This window comes from Charadrius vociferus, unplaced genomic scaffold, assembly GCF_000708025.1.
Source record: "Charadrius vociferus isolate BGI_N301 unplaced genomic scaffold, ASM70802v2 scaffold434, whole genome shotgun sequence".
Taxonomy (NCBI): domain Eukaryota; kingdom Metazoa; phylum Chordata; class Aves; order Charadriiformes; family Charadriidae; genus Charadrius; species Charadrius vociferus.
Genome location: NW_009648154.1, coordinates 484,015 through 496,824, shown reverse-complemented (window position 1 = coordinate 496,824; position 12,810 = coordinate 484,015). Strand labels below are relative to the sequence as shown.

The window sequence follows — 12,810 nt, the reverse complement described above, 5'->3', positions numbered from 1 at the left end:
TGGACTTTCCCCGCTTCGTTTCCTTGTAATGTATACCATGCTGTGTCATCAAATTCCAGTTACTATACGATTATTTAGTGATTTCTGCTTTGTGTTTTTGGGACGATAGCTGTATCCTTCCCTATCACTTCACCCTGCCTCCGTTACTTCCACAGTGCCCTACTTCCATCCCACACGGATCTAGGCTGGAACTCCTTGGCGGAGCTGCGATCCAGGCTGAGTGGGAAGCAAAAGGAGTTCAGCTTGCCTTGGAGAGAGATGCTATGCTGTGGAGAAGAGGGTGAAGCAATGTGTGTAGTGGTGTGGAACTGGGGTGAGCATGGAGGTCCCTTCACCTGGACTGCCCGCCTTCATGTGTGATAACCAAGATCAAGTCAAGAGGTGGCTGGAGTAGATGGAGAGGAGCCATAACTAAAGGCTCAACTCTTCCAGTGGAACAGAGTTTTCTGAGTAATACAGTCAGTCTGAAATGGATGATCAGAAAGATCCAGTGGGTTTGTTTTGCTGAATGCAAGACCGAGTAGCTTTTGGGTGGGCTACTCCTGAGGCAGGTATCTGATACTTTCAAGCCACGTGTAGACTTGTAGTGCTCGCTGTAGTCTGTATTGCATCATGGTCGCCAGATGTCCAGATTGATAGCAGTCAGAGTGAGTGACGGCTGGTGTGCCCAGGAAGAAGTGCAAGCTGGGGAGGAAGGGACAGGGAGACTGGCGGTGTCCGGGTGGATCTCGTTTTGATGTGAAGTTGACCTGAGGATGGAAACACAGCTGGGACCAGGAACTGGGAAGTGCTTCCTTGTCCTGTAGGATAGCCACAGTGCCAGAGCTTCCTCAGGAGGACTACTCTGTGGCTTGGGACTTGGTGCTGCCATGGTCCCTTGCTGGCGCTAGCTGCGCCCCTCCACCATGCTCCTGTTTTGCCCCAAGCCTGGGGACTCTGGGGACCCAGCAGGTTGGGCCCCAGGTGTTGAACCACACCATGGCTTCCCTGGGCGGACCTCAGGTCTGGGAGCTCTGCCTGTGTGAAACCGGAGACCTCGGGGAGGCCAGGCCTGCATCCAGTAAAACTGATGGGCTTTTCAGTTTCTTGGTAAAAAATTCTTGTTATAATCTTGACATCCTCCTGTTCGTTGGCCAGCTGCTGTCACACTACCTGTCAGGACAGAGGACTAATTGAAAGAGATCTTGGCAGGTTATGAATGTGGGCAGAAAATAAAATGCTAATCGGCTGCAAAAATACAGTCTGAAGAAGAGTAATCTTAAGCGTACATTGAACAGATGGATGGTGAGGAAAACAAGGGCAGAAGTCATCTCACAAAGGTGAGCATAAAACATGCATTATGTTTCTCAGAAACATGTCTTTTGTTAAAGCATGGAAGTGCCATTTTAATGCTCTAAATCTTGTCTCTTTCTTCAAACAATTAGAAAAACAAAGCAAGTTTCAGTGGCATTTTTACTAGTGAACTCCCAATGCTGTACTAAGGGAATAACTATCTTCGGTAACGTTTGCTCAGGTACTTTATAAAGAGTGAAGGCAACTGTTCCCAAAAATCAGAAGATAAAATCCTCTGGACTGAGCTCCCTAACGATAGCTGTCAGCAGCATTTTAGTCATGAGGATGATTAACGTCTGGAGCAAAGGGAAGCTGTGGACTGTCCTGTCCCCAATGTCTTCAAATTGAGACCAAATACCTTCCTGGGAAGTTCAGTTCACCCAGTATAAATTATTTTTCCTAACACAGATTTGTAGGTTTTGGTTAAGGGGTGTGGTGGGTAGGTGAAGTTCTTTGGTCTACAATTTACAGAAGGTCAAACCCAATCACTGTCGTTTCTGAAACTAAACTCTTCTGAACGAGTCCTCTCGTGCTTCCTGGGCGAAGCAGCTGTTGGGTATAGCCGCGTACTGCTGTGGCTTGTAAGGGGCCTTTGTTTCCAGATTCATGCTCCAGATGTGTAGGAGCTGCATCCATTGATGCAGTTGCAAAAGGAATTTGAATGAGAAAATAGTAAAACTACAATGTGGCTCCCCCCCGCCCCAGATTTGCTCTATGTTCACCCAATTCTACATGGACAACAGAAGTGACTTCAGAGTGTCCCAGTACAGCTAGCTTTGGAAAGCCATCCTAAACCCGCAGGTTTCCAAGGGCCAAATTTCTGACTGTACAAGTCACGTTGGAGATTAATGAAAGCTCCTTGTACATACGCTCCATCTGTGGAACGCTACTCGGTAATCTTACTCTGCTATTTTAGTTCTGCTTAACCAAGAGGTGGCAGCAGTATTCACTACTAAGGTATTTGACGTGTTTTACTGTAGTATAATGTTTAATAGCGGTAATGAGGGTTCAAGTAATAATTTTACTTCTGGTTTGAACTGGAGTAAAACCGATGTTTCATCATTGCACCGATGTGTCTGAAAATAATGCTTATAAGTTTCTGGTCTAGACCCAAAAGGTTGGGTTACCTTTGGCTGCACAGGGGTCGGTGTTGTAGAAAGTAATAAAGACTATATTTGAATAGAGTGAATATGAGTCTGATCTAGTATTCTGCCCATCACAGCAGCTAATGGCAGATATTTTTGGCGAATAAAATGCAGTGGAAAACACGTATAGAATAAGCTGTCAGCAATATTAGGTATCTTCCTAAGCCTGTCCCTGCCAAGGGATCAAGGCTGAAAGCAAAGCTTGTCTATATCCCTTCAAATTTTGCTAAGCAGAACGTGTAGATCTACTGTAGTTGCAGTATTCAAATAAATGTCCTTTTTTTAAGGATAAGCTTTACAAGTTTTAGGTTCCATCGTTTATTTTAAGAGTCTTGAATTTTTCTACAGTTTGGATAAATATGTCCTTTTATAAATTTTGATTTTTATCACCTTTTAATTCTGTACTCCTTCATCTGGATATTGAATTAAATTCTGAGAACATGAGGTTTTGATCTGCTTCTCTATTGCTCATAATGATTATAGGCAGGGATGGCAGAGCTGCCATTATTTATTATTCTCAACACTTACAATTATAATATTCTGTTTTCTGCTTGTAACTGTCAAGCTTAGCTGTTCAAGATGAATTTTTCCATGCTTGCTCTCAAATGACTTCATTTCATGTGACAACATTGCTATTGTAATGGAGACTTCTTTTTTGGACTATAGCAAATATTAGACCCTAAATATTGATCCTTCTCCATTTATTCCTGCTTTTTTTGTTTCCTGTCTCATAGGCAGTTTTAGATCTAGGACAGAGCTTTCCTCTCAGCAGCCTATTTAGGGTTTGGGTGTTTTTTAAAGTAATCTCTATAAGGATGTTGTCAAAGACAGAATTAACTAATAATTCTGTTCTTTTTTCATGGATACATGTAGAGTTTGAGGGATGAGGGAAAATCCATGTCTTAACAACAGCATGAAAGAGTCAGGGGAAAAAATATTAGTATTTGTATAAGTGTTCAGAGCATCAGAAATTACCTGATCTGATCAAACTTCTGAATCATACCTGAGCTTTCACAGAATTACATCCTAACACCATGTGCATTGGTGCGTCATTTCCAACTGTGAATTTTAAAGGTTTACCAATGGGTTCAAACATCTTTGCCTAAAAGCTGAGAAACAGATTGTATTCTATCCTATTTTAGCTGCTCCTCATGTATCAAACCCCCTTGACACACGGGGCTTTTCATACCTGTAACATGAAGATGGCCTCTGCTGCTGCAAGGATTTTCGTAATTGTGATTGTTCCCTTTTGTAAAGAAGAGGCAGAAGGTATTTTTAGTCGTTTCTAACTGCCTCAGATTTGTAAAAGGACTCATACAGTGCTGCTGGCATGTGGAGTATTTTGAGATGCTGAATGGATTAAGTGAGAATTGCAGGTGTTTATCCCCCTGAGTGGAGAACAGATGACTCATTTCATCCCAGATCCCCGTTTGACTTTGCTCGAGGATGGCGGTGCCCGAGGATCCCTCAACTGTCATCCTGTTCCAAGTCCCGGCTGCACCGCTGGATCCGCTGGTGCAGACCCCTCCTGGCATGAGGTCTCCCTGCAGCGAGGGTAGGCTGTGGAAGGGAGAGGGCTGACATTTTGGCTGCTCTGTATCTGTTTTGAGCCATCCTACCCAGCACAAAGTGCTTGTCAGCAAGATCGACTAAGGCCCTTAGTCCTTCTCCTGGAAATGGTGCTGTTTGTTTCCTTCAAGGAGACTCACAGTAAGAATTACCAATGGAAGGGGATGAACTTCTCAAACAGGGACACATTAAAAATATAGTTTAGGATAATGATGATGAGCAGTCATCATTTTCAGGATTTTTCACACAGATTTTGTGTTCTGCTTCTGGATGGTGAGTATGTCACAAATTGACTGTTTCATCAGGTAGATAAGAGGAGGTCTCATAGAGACTTTACAGGGAAGAACTCAACTTACTTAAATATACAGAGCCAAATCCTTGAATCTTTATTTTTCTCAACTTGGTTCCCAACTATCCTGACTAAATATTTAAAGAAATCGGGTTGGATAAATGGTTCCTCATTCATCGATCTGTTGTTTCTGGATCAGTTTCTCCACTTGGACGGGTGTCATGGAAATCTACTGAAATGAACTGAAGAGTTTCCTATAGTCCTTTGCCATGAAATTCAAAGTGCTGCCTTGCAGTATATAGTAATTGGATTATAAAGCATAAGAAAATGCAATAAAATCAACAGGCTAATCAAGCCATCCCTGTAAAATCCCATGGAGAAGCAGCAAAGTTTGTGTCGTGTTTGCCTGGTTTTATTTGCTTTTCCTTTTAACCTCTTACCAAGAACAACAAATTCTCCTTGGCACTAGGACTTCAAAACTCTTTGTCTCACTCCTTTTAAGACAACCTTTGTCCTAGTCTAAGTTACCCTAAATACAAAATAGAAATTGTAGTTTTACTAGTTTATTTCAAGAAAAAAAAAACTTCAGTGAGGTCATGTTTTTTACAGAAGTGCGTATTTCATTCTAGCTAGCAGGGTCATCTCTCCAGCTTAAACTGCTCAGTCAAGGCTTTGTTTTCTCTAAAGAACTATTACATGATCGTTGTAATTTATCAAAAATGTGTTTCAAGTAACCTTTTTATGAATGTTTGCTGATAAACTACAAATATTTGAATGTATCTGGGAAATTAACACTGACCAGCAGCTTTCTGGGCTATATGTCTTTTATGAGACTGGAAAATCTTTCCGCTTATTGCCCTGTAGCCTCTGTGACATTCTCCATCTCACAAGTTTGGGATTTTGATGAACTCACTTAGGATAGCAGTGTATTGCTGCCACCAGCTAATATACTTTTCTGTTATAATGGGTATCAGATGATGCTGAAGATGTGGAGGTGATCCGTATGCAGAGTGCGTAACATTAAACAAACAGCCGCGGTTGGGTGTGATGTACCTGGCATCCGTACGCTTGCAGTGCTCCTTCCCCCGTTACCGGCTCCCTGCAACTTTGCTTTTATCAGCCCCAGGTGGATGATCGTTGTTCTCCTGCGTGCGTGTCTGTCTGCGTTTCAGTGCTGATGGGGTTTTCCAGAATGCAGCGGGGACTTTCACTGCTGGGGTAAAATAGCACCAGCTTCCCATAAACTTTGTAATTGGCTTTTATTGATAGTTTCCCATCATTTCATCAGTTGCAGTCTAAAGTGGTGTACAGCAACACTCAGCATCAGCACTTAGTGCAGTTAAGGAGATTGATTAACATTCATAAGAAAAGAAGAGGAGCTTAAAATAAGGAATAAAACAAATGCTTAATCCTTTGGCCCAGATGGCTTTTGGCATGGAAGATAAAATTGTGTATCTTCTCTAAAAACAGAATGCCTCTGTCTTCCTTCCAACAAAGAAATATGACACAGTTCCAGCCATAAACCCGCTCTGTCTCTTCTCTGTTCAGGTTGGTACCTGTAGCGTGACTCAGTATTTTGGACTTTCAGGCAGTAGCAGCCTGGTGGATGCTGAGAGCTGCTGATCGATGGGAGTTTTGCTGGCGGGAGATACATCTCTGTGTGTTCGGTGCCTGTGAATATCACCGTGCCTGCTCAGCTGCCCGTGTACCAGGATAGGTACTTCATTTCAAGTTCCAAGTCTTTAAAAGGGAGACCCGTGTTAATACAGTGGTATGGCTATGGGCTGGGTCTTGCAACATTTTGCAGGTAGCTTTGGATTTGCGTTGCTCGATACTGTGCACCAGTGGAAGCCACAATTAGAATTGGCTGGAGTTATTAAAACCTCAGAGCACATTCATATCTGCCTCAGGAGGTGGAGGTAATCTACTCTTCTTTATCAAAAAGACTCTGGAAAGCCGTAGCTATGGTTCCGAGTTCCCCACAGCTCAGCTTCTTGCAAATCTCCGTAGTGCCTGCAGGAAAGAAATTTCACAACTAGTTAAATATAGAGGATACCTACAAATGTAGCCCAGTTACCTCTCTCATCGTAGGTGCTTTAAGCCAAGAGAAAGTGACAATGAAGTCTTCACACTCTCTTTAATTATAGCAGTCTTTATATAACAGTGTCAGATAAATGTGTTTTAGAATAGGTGGCACCTCACTTCCTCCAGAAGAACTGTCAAATTAGACCCTACCAGACTAATTTATTACTTGAAATTCAAAGAATTAAAGCATGCTATCCAGTAGTCTCTTTGAATAAAACCTTTCAATGCGCAGAATCTTCTGTGCCACGACATATTTCAGCCTGGAGAAGAGAAGGCTCCGGGGAGACCTTATAGCAGCCTTCCAGTACCTAAAGGGGCTACAGGAGAGCTGAGGAAGGACTTTTTACAAGGGCATGTAGTGATAAGATGAGGGGGAATGGCTTTAAACTGGAAGAGGGGAGATTTAGATTAAATATTAGGAAGAAATTTTTCACTTTGAGGGTGGTGAGGCTACCAAACCTAAATCATTCTGTGATTCTCTGATTCTATATCCCAAACAGCACAATGCTTCCTTCTTTTGAAATACAAATACATACTTATTCATCTGATAGCTTCGAGGACTGCCAAATAACACAAATGTCATCCAGTTCTCATTGCTCATGAGATGCTGGAAAACACGGTTAGTGGGTATCTCAAGAGGTTACCTTATTCGTACTTCCACCCCAAGGCAGAAGCTGTTGTTACTGAACCAGATGCTTATCTAATCTATATTATAAAACAGAGGAGGGGAGAGAGAGAGAGAGAGAGAAAGAAATTGCTTTAGAGGGAAAAGGGGTAAGCAATTGGGCTATGCCAAATAACTTAGAAGAGTGAGGAATTGGGCTCCTTCCAACTGATGGAAGCAAGTTCTGCCTTAGGTGGATTGCTGGAGAATGCTGACGGTCCTTTTCCTTTATACTAATGAAATATATACTTGGGCTGTTTTGCTGATTTCAACAAGAGAGGCATTGTGTGGGGGAGAGCAATTTTCCTCAACAGGTCCCAGAATTCAGGCAATGGAAGATCAAAACCAATGCCTATGTGTTATATGAAGTATGCTGATAAAGGCTGTGGGTTTTGGAGTCTTCTGTGTGCTTAAAATTGCTGGAAGGATTGGGTTCGTAGCCAAATGTGCTATTAATGTAACCACTAATGTTTTTTGTTAATGTGCCCTCACCCGCTGTGGGGATACTGTCTCGTTACCCCTAACTGATGCTGAGAGTCCAGGATCATAACCTTGCTGTCAGAGCAGGGAGAGGCTGTGAAGAACCTCTCGCCTTCTTCACCATGTTGGTATTTGGCTTTTGTTACTTCAGGGTTAATATTCCCGTCAGTCCTTCTCTCCTCCACAGTAGCAGGAAAAGAGGCTTCAAGGCCTGCAGTCCTGCTGTACGACTCGCAGTGGGTTAGTAACAGCGAAATCCCAGGTGAAAGTGAAATTTGTTCAAGTATGAAAAAGAGCGAACTTGCTGACTTACATTCTGGCTTTGCGCACTGCAGTGCTGAGGCATGTACTTGACTTGGCAATCTAGTTACTGTGCATTTATTCAAATAGCACTTTAGTGTGTTTATGCAAATAGTTCATTGCTACATCTCCTAAAAGAACCGTACAAGTGCTGTCATTTGATTGTGTAATCATTAGATTGGGCTTTAAATAAAATTTCCTATGGTTCTGTACAAAATTCATGCCTTGGGAAAAAACAGTATTCCCACATTTGGGTAGCTCAGAAATGACTAAATAATTGATATTCAGGAATATATGGATGCATGTCTGAAAGAGACTTCCGTTGTACTTCAGAAAGGGTTGGCTTTAATAAAAAAGGAGAATATGAATAATCTCTAGTGGGATCAGAGTGTTTGGAGGAAGCCAAGTATTTCAGAGGTCCGTGGGATGCTTCCGATCCCGTCTTTTACCCCACCACCCGATAGGGTGCAATAAAGTCTTGGCTTTAATGTTAATGCTGGCTCAAAATTCCAGTAACAGCTTAATTATCATTGAACCCAGTCTCTTAATGTGGCCCCTAAATTAAGGAGGAATTCTTTCTTTGCAATAATTCCTGGGTTTCCTTGTGTGGTTCCCATTTCTGCTCAGGAAGAGTTGTTGGTAGGTAGTATTTGAGGGTGGGTATAGTTAATCACTGTTACTTGCTCTTGTTTTGTGCGGAATTTCTATAGATTGCCTTTATTTGAGGCCAGAAGAAAATGCGCTAGTCTGTGTTATATCCCCTGTGACTTATTGGTCATTAGAGGTCTTAGAAGACTCTTTCCAAATGCTAACATTATCTTGGGCAGCCGCGTGGGAACAGCAGCTATAGGTAGTGCTGTCTTACGGTACGTGTTTGCAGGATCATTCTCCAACCCCAAGATTAAAAGGAAGCACAGAAACCCAACTTCTTCCTAACAGGTCAGAGACTGGAGCCTTTCAGCCAGTTGTGATTATGCTACAGCATATATTTGCCCGTGTGCGGCTGCTGAGCGCACAGGAGATCCAGAGTGCTTCAGGTACATGCCCAGGGACTCCTGGGTTCCCTGAGCAGCCCTGCTTGTGAAGCAAGCGTTGCTGTTAACCGGGAACGGAGTAACAGCATTTCTCTTCTCTTCGCTTTCACTGTGGCTGCTGCTGAGTGTGGAAAGGGAACAAGACCGACTGGATTTTACCTGCTAGCTGTTGTTTCCCATTCTGCTCCAAGTCCAGCACCCTTTTTTTGGCAAGCCTCTCCTTTTAACTTCAGACTTCTTATGAAGCCTGTAAAAAGTCCAGAGAAGGAGGAGGCTTCTAGCTACCCAGCAATAACAATTCAGGGCCCTAAAGGTGATTCCAAATGATACCTTCATTGTTAAGCCACGTGAACTCATGTTATGCCTCTTCAGCGACCGGACAGCCTGGTTTTTGACAGACGCATTGGGTAGGTCCTGTAGAAACTGGATTGTTTTACAGTTTTTTGTTTACATCTCCCTCAAAATCTCCTGTGCCCTTGGGAACATGTGGAGTCGTGGGCTGAGGTCAAAGGATGATATACGCTCCCTGCTTACATTTTAGTAAATCCATGTGAAACCTACTTCATAGTGGTCCTGCCATCATCAGAGGATGGCGATCCTCAGTGAGGAATGTCCCACATGCTTATGGAGACTGCAACACACCGTTATGAAGTCCTATTAAAAGTAGAGACTGGACTGCCTGAAAATGCCTATTTTAAAGTGTTAGACCTGAAAAAGCCTCAGTTCAGCTCGTTTACGCATTACATGTTTTCACTGGGTGTCTTGCAGCTATGTGTGCACACACACACAAGCACTGATGGGTTTCGGGTGGTGGTTGCTGTGGTGTTAGCCAAGCGCAGACTGAAGATGACAGGTAGCAGAGTCTTTCTCTGTGGCCTGAGGCAGTGGAATTCCCTGCCTAATAATATCAGATCATCTGTATTCTCTTTTGGAAACAGGCCAGGGATGATTTTGATCTCTCAAAACCTTCAGTTCATGTGTGACCCTCGTCTGTTATGTAGTGGATTTTTTTTTCTTTTTTTGTGTTCGTTTGAACCGCTTTCTGGGAAGCTCACCTAAAAAAGATGAAGCTTTTAACTGCCCCTCCTCTTTCCATTCATTGTACTCTTTCCATTTAGCCTGTGCTAAGCTATCCTAGAAGTTGAAACCAATAAGATTTGGCTTTCTGGAAGGCAACAGAGATGACCACCCATATACCCAGTGTAACATGGTGTCCCTCTCTGTAAAAACATAACAGGCTTTTACTGAATAATGCCCCATACTGTAGCAGTCACGTATGGAGATACCTGCATGACATATAACAGTGGAGTTGTGACGGCTTGTCACTGAAATAAATTTTGAGTTATTTTCTTTATCCTGTATATCCTCCCTGCTGCAAAGCTTCCTTGCTCCTTGTTTCCGAGCTCCATCCAGCCTCCTGTTCCTTCACCGTATTTTGAGAAGCTGATTACTTTTCAGACAACTTCCAAAGAGCGGGACGGCTTCCTCTCTCGCTTCAGTGTGCTACCTCTGTTGGTTTGTGTTGAGTGTTTCTTGGATAAATTACTTCATAATATTCAAAAGGGTCTTTGGTTTAGCGTTTCTTTATTTTACAGGTATTTGTATTTTTTGCATTTTAGGCACACGCCTAGGAAAAAAACCTTAGAAATACAAGGGTTACTATATTTGGCTCTTTTTTAATTTTCCCCAACTTAGACCATGAAAATGGGTGTTAGATGTGTACGTTTGGGCTGATTGAGGTTTGTGCTGTGGCAGGGGAGGCAGTTTGGGTCTCCCCACATCCCGGTCCCTGTGCTGGCAGCAGGGCGCTGTACTGGGAGGGCAGGGGCAGGACCCTGTGCCGGTGGCCTCGAGGGGCTGTCAGGGGACAGGACTGCCAGACCTGCCCGCAGCCCTTCGAGCAAACTGGGAAGAAGTAACCTGAGGCTCCTTGAGGGGGATTCGGAGCCCCTACCCTCACGGCCTAAGCACTGTATTTTAGGCACCTCAGCTGAATGCTTGAAGTAGGGTTGTGCGACTGTCCCTTATGTTTAGACCTGTTTCAAGTACAGTCGCTATTTAATGAGCTGCGTGTATTTTTATAGCATCTTTTAGGAGCCTTTCAAGTTGAGTCATTAAATATATATTTTTAATAACCTCTGTGTCTTAAAAGGACAGTGTGAAATGTAAGTACTAGAAATCAAATAGTGATTCCCCTGACTTCAGAATTTAATTATTTCGTTACAAATTTATGTGAAGTTCAGACACTACTTTTTTCTTCTTGTAATTTCATGGCCTTTTTTTATTTTGAGCTGACAAATTATTCTGGTGTTGCACTTAGAAATTCCTTCTAGTTTTAAATTTTAATAGTCTTCCACCAACAATGTATTTATTTCTTTAAGTCTGTAACATCACAGATCTTCAAGGTGGGGAGGGGAAGAGACCAGTCCAGTAGCACAGGCCCTAAAAATTGATCCATTAACCCCTGTTCAGGGAGCTTAATGAGAATTTTAAAGGCAATCTTAGAAGCTGAAATCCTCCTTCATCTGAACAGCCTTGCTCAAACCACCATGAAATGTCCCAAAAGATGCTGACTGTGTTCTCCAACCCCAACATAACTGGAAGGATAACCCCCAGGAGGAGGAGGAGCCGCTCAGCCTCCAGGGTTGTTCGACACGTGGTTGAGATGGCCAGGAAGGAGCCAGTTAGTGTGATGGTAGAAGTGGATTCTGTCATCTGAACAACCATTCGACCAGGAGTGGTTTGACAAAAGTGCTGTCTTGTTTGAAAAGCAATCAGAGATGCATTATTAATTAACTACTTGTGGTGGTTTGTTGGGTTCACATTGGCAACAAGTTCTAGCCCAACTGTGAAGTTGCTCTTCCTTGGAAGATCTCATCATCTGAGAACTCAATCCTGAAAAACACTTCAAGAGACCTAAATTTTAACCATGAGATTCTTCTCTTGATCATCAGTGGGACTATGTTTCCTCTGTATGTGGCTACATAAGCTCTTGCAAACCAGGAGGTTATATAGGCAGAGGCAAAGAATGCACTGGGAGCACAGGGGAAACAGTAAATTGGGAATAAGACTTACCATAACTTTGTGGAATCTTTGATGAAATCTGTAAGAGGTTGTGAATACGGGGAGGATAATACCTTTGGCTTTGCTCCAGATCTCTGTTGGACACTTCCCAAGTGATTAGTGGTAACTTCACGTAAGCCTTTGGAAGGAAGAGTAGAGGGAGCGAACGGGAAAGACAGCTGGGAAGCGTTTGTGGACAGAGAGTTGGTGGATCTGATTGCGCTGAAGATGAAATTTAAAGCAAGTGTTTTAATAGCGATAGGAAGCAAATTGTAAATTGTTTCCCTGCAATCTTTTTTTTTAATATTTATTTACTTTTTTATCACATAGGGCTGTTCTCTAGTGTTACGCTTGCTCACTACAAGTTGTGACATTCTGGGAAGGACACTTACTTGTGCTTTAAGCATGTGAGATGGGAAGTCAAAAGACATACAAGTGCAGGGCTGGCTTTGCAGTTTCCTCGCTGTGCGACTGACTGGTAGTCCATTGCCTTCTCTGGCCGGGGCTCTGTTGTGGGCGGAAGGAGGGTTGCCTGTCCCGTGGCCCAGTCTCCACAGGAGCCAGCAGTTATTTGACAGATGGAACCAGAAACTTCAGTATTAGAGCCCCAGTTTTAGAAATTTGTTTCTTAATTTAGTTGTAAACAAGGCCCAGACTTATGTTCTTTCAATTCTCAGTGTTTAGGGATTGGTTTGTTTCTTCCCAGACCTTGGCTGGAGGGGGGTGTCTGTGTGTTTCTCCTCAGAAACGAACCGCTGTTCTCTGGGATCTTAAAGAAATGAAACTGAGGGAAAGAAAGAAAGAAATACCCCCGTTATTTGCCTCCCCTCCCCTCCTCCTGGGGCACCC

At 43.1% G+C, this 12,810-nt stretch overlaps 1 protein-coding gene across 1 annotated transcript in view; it reads left to right on the top strand.

Annotated features, from left to right (window-relative positions):
- The first annotated feature begins 3,923 nt into the window (after positions 1-3,923).
- The window catches only part of CACNB4 (calcium channel, voltage-dependent, beta 4 subunit), a 71,121-nt gene continuing 62,234 nt past the window's right edge, over positions 3,924-12,810 (top strand). The window contains exon 1 of the mRNA XM_009884034.1: positions 3,924-4,032. Within this exon, the coding sequence (XP_009882336.1) occupies positions 3,924-4,032 (109 nt within the window). The remainder of the gene's footprint in view (positions 4,033-12,810) is intronic.